The 15,000-nt window shown below is 44.9% G+C and overlaps 1 protein-coding gene across 3 annotated transcripts in view; it reads right to left on the bottom strand.

Annotated features, from left to right (window-relative positions):
• The window catches only part of cdh23 (cadherin-related 23), a 248,528-nt gene that overhangs the window by 231,063 nt on the left and 2,465 nt on the right, over positions 1–15,000 (bottom strand). For all 3 annotated transcript variants that reach the window (XM_042065046.1, XM_042065047.1, XM_042065048.1), the window contains exon 2: positions 9,319–9,393. In XM_042065046.1, the coding sequence (XP_041920980.1) occupies positions 9,319–9,393 (75 nt within the window). The remainder of the gene's footprint in view (positions 1–9,318; positions 9,394–15,000) is intronic.

Raw genomic sequence — 15,000 nt, 5'->3', positions numbered from 1 at the left:
CCTCGGTAATGAGGGAGCTGGCAACTCATGGACCCAATCTATCCATTACAAAAAGAAACCAGCATTTCTCTTTCTCTCTCTCTCTCTTTCTCTCTCTCTCTCTCTCGGCACAGTCGTACTCACTCACTACGACACTAAACTGTGTTTTTGTAATGCAGAATGACACCAGCTTCCGAGGGCCAAAAAAATCATATTACTGATACATCTGTACACCAAGCAAGCCGGCAAGAAAGGAACGAGCGGGGCAGGATATTATAGTTTCATCCGTAAATAAATGTTGTGTTGTGTGAGCCACTTAATTGCCACGTAGAGAGTGATTTTAATCCGGCAGATCGGGCTAAAGTGGATTAGGAGATGAGAGTGTTTAATCAAACCCTGGGATAATTACACATCGCATTGCCTGACACAACAAGCTTGCTTTACTTAGCCTAATAATGTGTAACCGTGGCAACCCCAGGGTGCCAGGGCTTTGGCACTGGTGCGCATGCACACACACACACACACACACATACACACACTGAAGAAATATTTTAATGTTCCACACACACATGCACATGAGCATGCACATACATACATACATACATACCATTTTCCCATTATGACCATACATGCATACAATCAAATCAACTACACACACACAAACATAGATATTACCTACTTCATCAAAATTACATTTTCATTTCATTACACACATGCTTGCTCCAACATACACTGTGTATATCGTAAGCATGTAACAGTCAGACAGATATGGGACCGGGTCTCTTAAAGACCCTGATTAACCCCTATGTTTGTCCATGAAAGAAATCTCTTCATGGCTTTGAAATTGGCTCGTATGCATCTCTACACCCTCTGCCTATCGTCACTGCCCCCCAACACTGCTCACAACTCTGCCTGCTTGCAGCATGCCACTCCCATATGAGTCTGAATTTCCTGTAAACTATACTACACTGCACAAGGGCAAGTTGTAATATTGGAGTAATTTAGCCAAGGTGGCCTACAATTGATGCATCAGAGTGGATAATGCATTTGCTTTCTATTGCTTTGTACAATGTTAGAAAACTAATGATAGGATAATAGATTAGTTGACATTGGTTTAACATTGTCAAACAGCTAACAATAATATATTAATGTAGGATAGCTAACTAAACCAGCAATAATCAGCCATGACAATGCAACAGCAGTAAAGTTATAAGTGAAAAACTTATGAGGGTGCAGAATGGGAATGCACACATTTGGACATTGGACAATAGACACAATATGATGTAAACAACAATAAAAACAGAATACCAACATATGCTGCCTTCTTGGCCAGGGCTCACTTGAAAAAAGAGATACTTATCTCTATGTGTTTTTCCCTGGGTTAAATAAAGGTAAAATAAAATATAAAATACAGTTAATAAGCCATGACGTTGACTGTATATTTCTATCATGATATGTATTGTAACACATAAAAAGCACCTGTTTGACATGTTAAAAATACACTCACTCACTCACTCACAATGAGGTCTGAGAGCATGGCAGGTTGTGGAGACATGTGACTGAAATACTCTGCTAAGCTAAGGAGCTGAGAAAGAGGAGATGAAAGAAAGGAGGGAGAGGGGGAAAGGTAAGGAGAGGAGAGAGAGAAGAGGAAAAGAGAAGAGAGAGGAGAGGAGGAGGAGAGGAGAGGGATCCACTCTTCAGATCAAATATCCATGTTCTGTTTGCCAGGGCTCTGCTCCTTCATCACCCTCATAAACAAACATGGCTGACCCAGGAGAGCCCAGCTGGCAGGACACAACTTCCACTGAAGCTCTGCCCAGACACTCTCTCTCTCTCTTTCTCCCTCACTCCCTCACTCACACACAGACACACACACAGACACACATTCCACCATTGTCGCAAACTGATCCATTATAAACCCAGATCTGCAATCCATCCAGCTATGATGCCAGTGTGACACTGGGCTGAAACACTGATAGTCACATTGGCTTCAGATGTGGCCCGTTTCCTCTGCAGGACTTATCTCTTGAGGGGTGTTACATTGTTCACTGAAAGATAGCCCGAGGTGTTATGTGCCTTGTTGTGAAATTACTGAGTATGAGAGGTGATTCAATGGGGCCTCAAAATCAGTCCCTCACAGCATTTCAAGTCCAAAGATCAAGTTCAGATGATAGCTTTTAGCCTGATTTGTCCACATTCACCCCAGGCTGATGAAGAACTGTTTACAGTTTCCTTGGGGAACTTAGCACAAATGTCTATAAGTTCATTCACTTTTCCAATGATACTGTTGAATTGAATGTTAAGAATTGTACTTATTGTAATGTATTGTCTTTTGGGGCTTTATTTATGTTTTTTGATGTTCTCTGCAAAGTGTGTTTTCAGCTGTGCTCCATACGTGTCTCTCGCCTCTCCCCTAATCACTTTTAACCGTCATTGCCAATTTGCAAATGATGGTGAATAACTACTCATCATGAGATAAAAAAACGAATAAACGTGCAAAATAAGGAATTACACTTGGATGGAAAACGAGTTTTACGTCATGCGCCAGGGTGCAAAATACAGCCCTAAGTTACAAATATCAAGAGATACTACAGTATGAAGGTACACAAGACCAAGTAAATGTGTTTACATTTCTCCCTTAGTCAACACATACTGACTAAAAAAAGCAAGGGTTGATTAAAAGCTAGCAAAAAGGCATTTATTTAATGCATCTATCCTGAAATAGGTAATATGTTTATTCTGCAATGAGACTTTCATGCGGTAATTAGTGAAATCTGTTAGTAAATGTGTCATACTCCTTAGCAGCCTCTGGTTGCCCGTCTGCAAAGAACCTGGAGCTGAAAAATGTCATAGCTTTCTTCAGGAACCTGAGTTTACAATTATTTAAAATCTGCCCTTTACACAGTGCAGCGTGTGGCTGAAATATTTTGTCATTTAAACAGATGAATGCGCCGAGAACATTTACAGCTAATTGACTAATTAGTGTAATTAAGTCACTTGCCAAACTGTTATTTGGAAAACATGGGCTCTCCATGGAGATACAAAAAGAGACACAGATACAGTACCCAAGGATTAGGGGAAGGGAGTGTGTGTGTGTGTGTGTGTGTGTGTGTGTGTGTGTGTTTGTGTGTGTGTGTTTGTGTGTACATGTGTGCGTGTGTCCATGCATGTGTACATGTGTGTGTGTGGAGAGGAGGATGGGTGGGTGGGAAAAAGGGGCAGTTGTGGCCTACTGGTTAGGGCTTCGGGCTTGTAACCGGAGGGTTGTCGGTTCGATCCCAGACCATTAGGAATGGCTGAAGTGTCCTTGAGCAAGGCACCTAACCTCACTGCTCCCCGAGCGCCGCTGTAGCAAGACAGCTCACCGCTCCAGGTTAGTGTGTGCTTCACCTCACTGTGTGTTTACTGTGTGCTCTGTGTGTTCACTAATTCACAGATGGGATAAATGTTGAGACCAAATTCCTTGTATACTGTACGCAAGTATACTTGGCCAAGAAACCTGATTTACAATTTACAATTTACAAAAGTATGAATTGGCTTTACCAGCCAAAGCAAATGCACCAGTGCAAGTAGACTCTTTCTCACAGGCACAATGGCAACACACCACAACGTTGCAAACACTCCAACATTCACAAATTTCCAACAACACACAGACACAAACAAGATCTCCCTCTCTCAATGTGCCTCTTTCACGCCCTCTCCCTTGCTCTATCTAGCCCCCCCCCCCCCCCCCCCCTCTCTCTGTCTGTCTGGCAGCTGCTGCCCTGTGTTTGATTCAGTGGCCAGCGTGAGAATGTTCTGGAAGTCCTCCTGCATGAGGACATTGGCCCAGGCCAATAAACAATAATCTTGACAAATTGGCCTCGTCCAATCACTCATCAACACCCTCCCCGCTCCCGCTCCCCCTCCCCCGCCGTACCCCCGCCACCCACTCGGCCTCTGAACAAGCCGTCAAGGGGTCCGACACGACTGAAAATCTGGGCCACCAATCAGAGCAGGACACTGTTGGGAAGGACGGCAGGAGTCGTGCCGAGAGGATACAGATACTGCCGCAGCAAACGCAGGGAGTGTTGGGAATGACAGCAGCATCAGAAATATCAGGAATGTGCTCACATACGAGTTGTACTAGTGAAATATGGCATGGGAAGATTCAGTGAAAGATTCAAATTTCAGATTTCTAGGACAAGTATACTGGCGTATATAAGGAATTTGGTCTCTGCATTTATCCCATCCGTGAATTAGTAAACACACAGAGCACACAGTGAACACACAGTGAGGTGAAGCACACACTAACCTGGAGCAGTGAGCTGCCTTGCTACAGCGGCACTCGGGGAGCAGTGAGGGGTTAGGTGCCTTGCTCAAGGGCACTTCAGCCGTTCCCACTGGTCGGTAATCAAACCGGCAACCGTTCGTTTTCAAGCCCGAAGCCCTAATCAGTAGGCCACAACTGCCCCAGACACATATGTGTGCATTAATGTGCCGAACAGGCCTCTTTTTAGGGGAGGGAATCCACAGGTTATTCCAACCTGTTTATTGAGAGGGGCTGAACATAAGGATTCTGGGAAACCTTTCCCAGTTATGGTTTATACTGGTTTGGCAATGTATGCCAGTGTGTGTGTGTGTGTGTGTGTGTGTGTGTGTGTGTGTGAGTGTGAGTGTGAGAGAGAGAGAGAGAGCAATACACATGCATATACATGTAGGGCATGTATGCGAGCACAAACACACAAACACACACACACACACACACACACACACACACATACACACTCACTCACACATATGTACACATCATAAACCCAATACAAAATCACACAGATACTCACACAGACACACACACGCGCACACACACACACACACACACACACACAGACACACGCACACACACACCTACAGTAGGATAGGAGCCCAGACATATTACCTGCTGCTCCTGCACTAAATGCTCAGCGTGAGAGGAGGAAGTGCTAGAGAGAGGCGATGGTCTGGCGGCTGATAACGCCACTCCTGCCGGGTAACCCCAGTGTGTATTTTTTCCTAATGCAATGTCCCATTAAAGCAGTGCGAGTGTGATGAAAACTCAGACACCCTCAAATTGCCCTGTCAATCAAATGGCTCCCCCAAAACTGATTAAATACACTACACATGTGCTCTGCTCACTGATGGACAGCTAACCTGACTCCTGTGGAGGCACACACACATATACACACAGATACACACACACACACACACACACACACAACTATATGAATATATACACAGAGACATATAAACAGACATGCACACAGGTGCACAGAATCACACATACAGAAATATACTGCAGACACATTCAAACACACACTCACTCACACTGGAACACACTAGACGTCAGGTGTAAATACTCATGCACACAAGTGTCAAGTCTCATTTTAAAAAACATTGGGAGGTTTTTTTTGTTATTTTTCACAGTGTGTTCAACTACAACCTGACCAACAGTTGATTCTGATGTGAAGTGCACCAGGGCACAGAGCAGTGTGTGTGTGTGTGTGTGTGTGTGTGTGTGTGTGTGTGTGTGTGTGCATGTGATGCTATTAAAACCCACCTCAAACCATTTCTTCTAAAACGAGTAGTTGCGGTGCTTAATTATGTTTGGCTGAATCGTGTTCATTGCCATCGTAAAACACCCAGTGCAACCCTTCATATTTCATTCAATATTACTGCACCATCACACATTGATATAAAAGTTAGAGTTGTTGCGTCTTGACATTGTTTGGCAACCATTCTGATAGAAGAAATATGTTTCTTGGCATAAGGATTATTAGATTATCTAACATTTCTTGTTTCTGTGCCTTTATTTCATGAAATCTGTAGTAACCATTTTAGAAAAGCAATAAGCCCCAAGAGACCATAGTTTCCATATATATATATATATATATATATATATATATATATATATATATATATATATATATATATATACACACACATATGGGGTTTGCATGGGGAGATTTTGAAGTATAATTTAAATTTTCACTTATAGAGCGCCAAAACATTGCACATGTCTCATGGCGCTTTACAGAGTGTTAAACAATCAGAGAAGGCCCATGAGTAACAGGGGCGAGGAAAAACTCCCTAGAATTGGAGATACATATAGGAAGAAACCTGGAGCAGATCCACGACTCAAGGGCCTGACCCATCTGCTTAGGGTCAGTATAGAGCAGTAAGGTCTGTTTACATGATAAATGAATAAGTTAGTTAGGTGTATGTTACAAAGAGGTGGGATGGTTACATATCCAGTATGATAATGCATGCATCTTATTTAGTGTCAGAAAGTTCAAATAGTCCAGTATAATTGAGTATGACACTATGGTGAATAGCTAACAGTCAGAGAGAAGCAGACACCTATGTGCCCGTTGACCTCATGTGTCCCTTTACCTCAGACCAGAGGAGACAGTAACTACTGAGGACTCAGGCCAAGATCTCCATGCAAATGAATAATTCTGTGAGGGTGTGAATCGGTGCCAGATCCGGGAGTGAGTGTCGGATTCCATCCGCTTGCCTCACCTCTTTGCCTGGGCTTGCTCGTCTCCACAGAGACTCCACCTGTCAGCGATGCACCCCCCCTCACGCATCTGCTGTGCAGCTACCATAATCACACACATATACATACACATACACACATACACACACACACACACACACACACACACACACACACACACACACACACACACACATACACACACACACACTTCCACACACACACTTTCATAGCTGTCAACCCTCCCGTTTTTTCCGGGTTTCTCACGTATTTTAACTTTTTTCCCGCTGTCTTCCCGTTTTAATATTTTCCCGTAAATATCCCGTATTTTAACAATCTCATAACATTAGCTCTACCATCAGACTTGTCAGTCTATGTACTGTTGTCCTGTTGCTACCCTCTTGCCCTTCCAATGAAACAGATGTTTTCAAAGCATCGTTTTGCTTGCTTGAAGGCGACAGTGAGGCTATTTAAGATGAAGGCGTGGTTGTCGTGAGAGCACAATTCAGTGGCACCTGCATAGTGTACGGCCGCACGCACTGTGTGTATCGGCCTACCAGGCTACTCAGCTACGAGTAGAGAAAGAATGTATATTGTTTGTATATTCACTCCAAGTTGGCCTACCATAACTTCCCAACTCTGCACTGTAGCCCATAAACTGCATGACAGGCTATTTATATTTTTCTCTAAAATAACCAAATGCATTTGTTCAACTTTATGAAGAAGAATTACGCACTAGGCTATTTGGAACGCACACATTTTGTTTGCGCAGGAGAGAGAATGACAGCGCACAGGGGCATCGATTACAGAACTTTAGCCTTGTTAGGGCTGTATAAACTTACTTGTTGTATTGTTTAGCTGACCAATGCGCAAGCTTGCAATTGCGAAACGGACTAATACTGCAACCCTTCCAACGTCGGGGGACATTTTCCCGTATTCTGCGTGAGAAACCCGGGAAATCTCCCTTATTTTCAAAGCTCAATGTTGAGGGCTATGCACACTTTCACCCCCAACCCCCCCATACACAATGGCCCTCATTTATCAACCAAGCATAGAAACCAGCTCAAATCTGAACGCAGGAATCATCTTACGACAAGGCTCACGTGTGATTCAAGAAACATTCGTATCACTCCAATTCCAGTGTAAGAATAAACGTGTGTTGGTAAATGTGGCGGCTGAAAACAAGTGTGATTTAGATATCACGCCCCAATACATGCTCATTTCAGAGGCCTCATCCCAAGAATTTACGACATGGAGGTGCATAATACGGTCAAAAGCCCAACTGAACCTTGTTCATTTTGACAGCTAGAAAAGTGTCATCAAGAAAGCTGGGAAACTATAGCGATTTAAGTGTAACATACTTTATTTTCACAGAGAGTACACATCATACTACAAATACATTCATTACAAAACCATATAACAACTGCCATTTGCCCCTTGATTTTTTTTTGCGCTTTCCAAAGCAAAAGTAATTTTCTCCACATATGGCTATCCTAAGCTACATGTATCACGTATGTCAACATAACAGGCTACATTGGGGAAAGTAGGCTACAAATGCGCAGGAAAAGTCCTCGGTCCAAGATATTCCATGAATTCAACTCTTCTACTTTCCAATCCTCCGCTGATTACTTCTGCTCTGTGCTATGTCGCCTCAAAAACTTGCGTACACAAGTTGAGATGTTAGACTCGAGCGAAGCCATCGCTCACGTTCAAATTGATGAATACCATGCTTTGCTTTGAAATGAGCGTATGCCTGTCCTACACCTGTTTTAGGTCGTACGTTCGTTTCATAAATGGATTACTGCACGGGCCTACCGGGCCCAGGCCCAGGGGCCCAAGGGATCAGGGGGCCCTGAAGCCCAAGCCATTGCATGCAATCATTGCCTCAATATCAACATGTGTATCAACAAGGATATGAATCTGATTGAATTAAAGTATTGGCTATCCCCAAAATGCACCAGAATACAGGAAATCACATCAAACAAATTAAACATTTCTGGGGATCGCTTTTAGTCTATGTAGATGAGCATCACTAGTAGTGGACCGCTAATTGTTGTGCTGCTGGTAGGCCCTACAATGTCTTTCTCCAAGGAAGCCAAGTCAAGTTATCAAAAAATCAAAGGCAAAAACAAGAAAAAGAGAAAGATCAAAATGAGGGGAAACAACTGCTAATAAACTTCTTTCCAAAGACAGGTGAGCGCAAATGTTAAAACACGAAAACCCATGCTTGAATATCTTCGCAATCGAACTGAGAGAACCCATTGAAAGAGCGGAAAATACACTTTCCTTTACTGTGTACGGTAATCTGAGGTCTCGTGATCCGCCTCCATCTCCATCTCTTTCAGAAAGACTTGGCGCCAGCTTGATTCATTCCCTATGGTAGGCTACATGCTGACCGTTATTACTGTAGTGGTTCCGGGCGCAATTTTTTCCTCCCTTTCAGCTTTCGTTAGTCATAATTTTTTTGTTACATATTAATGGATGGGATTTATGATGTAGTGAAGTGCAATACTTCACTCAAAACGTAATCAAGTAAAATTTAAATTACTGATTTTAAAAACGACTTAAAAAACCTCATTATCACTGGTTAATTGTTGCAAAAGACTACAGTGTGCACATCACTTAATCAGAACCTGGCTTTTGGGGATTGTGTTCAGGAATATACACTGATTAATACTAAAACCATCAAGGTTTCAGATCAATGATTATCTGTCTGTGTGTGTGTGTGTGTGTGTGTGTGTGTGTGTGTGTGTGTGTGTGTGTGTGTGTGTGAGTGTGTGTGTGTGTGTACTGTATTTTCAGGCATTAAACTTGCTACTTACCCACAGGCGTATTCTCATAGATCAGGAGGTAGGACCGGAAGAAGTAGTTCAGGAAGCGTGGCGGCTGGTTGGAGGCTATGTAAGAGAGAGAGGGAGAGAGAGAGAGGAGAGAAAGAGAGAGAGAGAGAGAGAGAGAGAGAGAGAGAGAGAGAGAGAGAGAGAGAGCAAAAGAGAGAGAGAGAAAAATTAGAGTAGCTCTCCAGGGGAATCAGGTCTTTCTGGAGAGTATGTATTGTGACACTCAGACATCAAACACACACACACACACACACACACAGACACACATGCTTACACACACAGACACACATGCACGCGCACACACACACACACACACACACACACACACACACACACACACACAGAGACAGATGTGTGTGTTCAGTCTCTGGGGCATAGGTTAAGTGGTGTGGAGAGGGAGAGGGAGAGAGATGTTGAGAAAACATTAGGTGTGTCATTGCCGTTTGATACCCTTGCTTTAGCGCATCACTGAAACCTGTGGGTGCTGTTCTCCATCTGACCAACAGGGGCACTGGTGAGAGCAGTGAGAGGAGACAGTATTGATCCCAAACAACAAGTACACACTATTAATGAGCAAATCTCACAGGTTCACTTGCTAAATCAATACATTCGCTCCCAGCAGGACTATGCGCTAATGTGAGATTGTGTGCATATTTATGGGAGTGTGTCAGTATGTAAATGTCTTTCTGTCAGTGTGTCAGAGAGAGAGAGAGTGTGTGTGTGTGTGTGTGTGTGTGTGTGTGTGTGTGTGTGTGTGTGTGTGTGTCTGTGTCTCACTTCCCTAAGTAATCTCCCTCAGGGCAACACCAGATGCAAAGATCTGTCACACGTGTCACACATGACACAAAAGCTTTTGTTGATTAAATATCCACACGTGTTAAAAATATTTGTGAGTGTGTGTGTTTGTGTGTGTGTGTCTGTGTGAGTAGGTGAGAGGGCTCTGGTCCTGAAAATTACAAGCGCAAATCACACACACACACACACACACACACACACACACACACACACACACACAGAGAGAGAAACCCGGAGTTGCCTGTCTGTCTGTTAGCCAGGGCACTGGGTTACATGCAGTTTTGTGCGGCGGATGAGGGCACCGAGCTGATGGCCTTTGATCAGGCGCTCTGGGTTGCAGGTGCAGTTCAGAGCAGGGAGGGGAAGGGGAGGTGGGAGGGCTGAGTGTTTGATGTCGCGCCGTTTAATAAGAGTGAATCACTCCTCGACTCCGGGCTTTGAAAGTGGCACTCGGTCTTCGCCACTCTGTCTCTCTCTTCCCGCCTCTCACACACGTAAACACATTCTCAGTCACTCACTCTAGTTCCTCTCTCTCTCTCTCTGCCTTTCTTTCACAAACACACAAACACACACACACACACACACAGAAGCTCAGCAGACATGACATCCTAACTGCCAGTGGTCCGGGTTGCTAATGACGCCCTGGTGCTCATCCTCTCCTGCTCACTGTGAGATTAGTAGCGCCAGGCACCCCAGCATCCCCAGCAAGCCCATTTAGTCAGCCTGCTGAGGAGCCTCTTTCATCCAATAAACTGCCTGAATGGGAGTCCAAGTATGGCAGCAGATGCTCCTTTACATTCATTTAGGTACCATTGTTTGCACTAGGGGCTTCTATACATCTAGATAGATAGATAGATAGATAGATTACTATTAGTAAAGGTGTGTGTACTGCACTCAGTATGAGTTTAACCTATATTTTCTAAGCTTGTTAAGTGGTTGCATTGAAGAGCTGAAAGTGGATTTTTAAATCACAGACAAGTCCTGTCCAATGGGATGAATGGAAGAGTGGGAGAGGATAGAGGAAGGTAGAGGATTTTAGCCCTTTGAACACTCCTTCCCCCTGACACCCTGTGTTTGACCCTTAAAGGTGCGCCATCACACCGGTGTGATGGGAATGTTGCAAAATGAACGTTCTAAAGAATATCTGGGTTCATTGAATTTAACATAGAATTTTAGGACCTTCAATTGTTGCGGAACGGAATCTTCACACCTTTAAGGGTTAATGGACACACTCCGGTTCCGGCGCCGTCGAGAGAGGCAGCCTGTCGAGGTAGCTCCATGTCTTTGTGTTTTTTCTTAACGTCTTTTGTTTACTTTTTACTTTTTTTACTTCGCAACTTTTTTGGATTACGCACTTTGAGGAGTGTTTTCATTCTATCCTATGGATATGGATCTATTACAATGCTCCAGCGGCAACAAACTTGTGTACACAAGGAATCAGCTGCTTGCAATACGACGGAATCCTGGTAGGGTTCACGTAAACATCCCGGAGGAGCTGTGGTGCTTTCAGGGGTGCAGAGCGGGAGTTAAAGTGAGGACTAGGCGTCGGGAGAAGAAGTGGCAACACAAGCCCTCAGTTCCTTCGATGGTTATGGGAAACGTGAACTCACTGGCTAATAAGACTGACGAACTGGCTGCCCTGGTAAGAAATCAGAAACTGTACAGGGATTGTAGTTTGCTATGCTATACGGAGACGTGGCTAACAAGCCATATCCCCCCAGCTAACGTTGAGCTGCCTGGCTTCAGTGTAGCTCGTTTGGACAGAGACAGTAAACTTTCTGGCATAAAGAAGGGAGGCGGACTGGTGCTATACATAAACAATAGATGGTGCAATCCCGTGTTACATGACATGTTACAATGAAGGAGACTGTATGCTGTAAGGATGTGGAGTTACTAGCGGTCAGTCTACGACCATACTACACTACTCCGAGGGAGTTCTCGCACGCCATTGTTGTTTGTGTCTACGTGCCGCCTCAAGCCCTCCCGGACACAGCGTGTGACGTCATTCATTCTACAGTCGCTAGGCTCCAAACTCAGCACAGTGATGCCTTCTTTGCGATCTCTGGTGACTTCAACCACATTACACTGGATTCCACCCTCACAAACTCTTACCAGTTTGTTGACTGCCCAACTAGGAAAAACAGGACAATAGATCTCATGTATGCAAACGTGAGGGATGCTTACAGTGCCACCCCCCTTCCCCCACTGGGAAAGTCGGACAAGCCAAAAGTTCAGAGGCTACCAGTTGCCACGGAAGCGGATGTGCTACTGAATGGTGAGGACTTAGAGGTCACACATTGCACTACTGACTATCTGAACTTCTGTATGGACATTGTTGTTCCCACAAGGACTGTACGCTGCTATCCAAATAACAAGCCTTGGATAACCAGTAATGTCAAGACCCTTCTCAATAGGAAAAAGATGGCGTTTAAGGAGGGGGACATGGCAGAGCTGAGGCGAGTACAGGGGGAACTCAAGATTAAGCTGAAAGAGGCTAAGGAGGACTACAGAAGGAAGATGGAACAGAAGCTGCAATATAACAACATGAAGGAGGTGTGGGACTGTATGAAATCTATCACTGGCCTTAAGAAGAGCAGCAGCTCTGTGGAGGGAGACCTGGACAGGGCGAACCAGCTGAACCACTTTTACAACAGGTTCGATTGCCCATCCCCCAGCCCCCACCCCACCTCATTACCAGTGCAACACTCACCCCCACCATCACTGGATATTGCACCCCTCCCCCACATGGCTACCACGAACAAAGAGGTGACAACGACCTCAGTCAACAGCCATCAGACACACAGACCTCAGATGATGCCCCCCTCCCCTCCCTTCCCCCCCTCCATCATCACTGCTGATCAGGCTATCGCACCTCTCCCCCACATGGTGACCACGAGCAGTGCAGCAACAATGGCTTCAGCCAATGGCCATCAGTCTCTAGCCACATGACAACCCTCACAGAAGCACCCCTCCTCCTCCTTACCCTCCACTCCCCTCATCCCCCCCATCATTTCAGCGGACCAAGTAAGTTATCTTTTAAAAAAACTCCATCCTCGTAAGGCAGCCGGGCCTGACAGACTGTGTCAAAGGCTGCTCAAGGCCTGTGCTGCTGAACTGGGGGAGCCACTGAAGCACATCTTCAACTGGAGTCTACGTGGCTATAACTCTATTGGAACACAAGTTCCAACACTGTGCAAGACATCATGTCTCACCCCCGTTCCCAAGAAACCACACCCCAGCGAGCTTAATGACTTCAGGCCTGTCGCTCTAACATCACATGTGATGAAAACAATGGAGCGGCTGGTCTTAGGTATGCTCAGAGCCCAGGTACGCCATGCACTAGACCCGTTACAGTTTGCATACCAGGAGAAAGTGGGCGTGGACGATGCCATCACTTATCTTCTACACAGGACACATTCTCACCTAGACAAGGGGAAAAGTGCTGTGAGAATCATGTTCTTTGATTTCTCAAGTGCTTTTAACCCCTCAGACTGGGAGAGCTCTTGCAGATGGGTGTGGACGCTCACCTGGTAACCTGGATTACAGATTACCTGACCGAGCGACCTCAGTTCGTCAGACTGAAGAACTGCCTCTCTGACACTGTGATCAGCAGCACCGGAGCGCCACAGGGAACTGTGCTCTCTCCAGTCCTGTTCACCCTGTACACATCTGACTTCTGCTACAACACCGAGTCATGCCACATGCAGAAGTTTTCTGATGATACTGCAATTGTGGGGTGTATCAGGGACGAGCAAGAGGAGGAGTACAGGAGCCTGGTGGAGGACTTTGTGCAGTGGTGCAAACTCAATCACCTTCAACTAAACTAACTAACTAACTTCAAAGACCAAGGAGATGGTGGTGGATTTCCAAAGGTCTAAGCCCGCTCTGGTACCAGTCTTTTGATGGGGTCAATGTGGAGGTGGTAAGCACCTACAAGTATCTGGGTCTCCACCTGGACAATAAACTGGACTGGTCAGACAACACTGATGCACTCTACAAGAAAGGACGGAGCAGGCTGTACTTCCTGAGGAGGCTGCGGTCCTTCAATGTGTGCAGAAAGCTCCTCAGGATGTTCTATCAGTCTGTTGTGGCCAGCGCCCTCTTCTATGCAGTGGTATGCTGGGGAGGAAGCACAAAGAAGAAGGATGCTGGGCGACTTGACAGGCTGGTAAGGAAGGCTGGCTCTGTAGTGGGAGCTGAACTGGAGTGCATCACTTCAATATCTGACAAAAGGACCCTAAACAAACTGATCAACATCTTGGACAATGAATGTCATCCGCTCTACAGCACTATCAAAAACCAAAAGAGCTTGATCAGCTGGAAACTTCGCTCACTGCCATGCACAACTGAAAGGCTGAGGAAGTCATTTGTTCCTAGGGCCATTGAACTGTTCAATGCCTCACTAAAGGGAAGAGGAGAGATAGACTTCTCTGCTTAGTCTGTCTGCCTCTCCACCCTCTCCATGTCCATGTTTTTTGAGTACTGACTGCCCACTACTACTGCTTACTACTGTTTTACTACTGTTTTACTATTGTACACAGCCTAATGTTTTCACTGCTGTTTTACTGCTACACTGCTACACTGTTTTTCATGCTATATTAGCACACATGATCAATGGCTGCGGTCAGGCTTCTGATACAATACTGAATGAATGAATGGCTATAACTCTATTACCTCAACCTGTTCTTGCACTGAAATAGTTTTTTATTTTACCTTGTCTACATTAGACTTTACTCTCCTATTTGTCTATATTATTTATGCTGGTCTCTAGACCTTACTCTTGCACTGTTGCACTGTTGAACTAATGTTGGACTACTTTTTGCATCTTCACCAGGACACTCACTCTCTTGAGCACCTTGCCAGGCACAC

This window comes from Alosa sapidissima, chromosome 16 (assembly GCF_018492685.1).
Source record: "Alosa sapidissima isolate fAloSap1 chromosome 16, fAloSap1.pri, whole genome shotgun sequence".
Taxonomy (NCBI): domain Eukaryota; kingdom Metazoa; phylum Chordata; class Actinopteri; order Clupeiformes; family Clupeidae; genus Alosa; species Alosa sapidissima.
The sequence above is the reverse complement of the archived record's forward strand: the minus strand, read 5'-3'. Positions and strand labels throughout refer to the sequence as shown.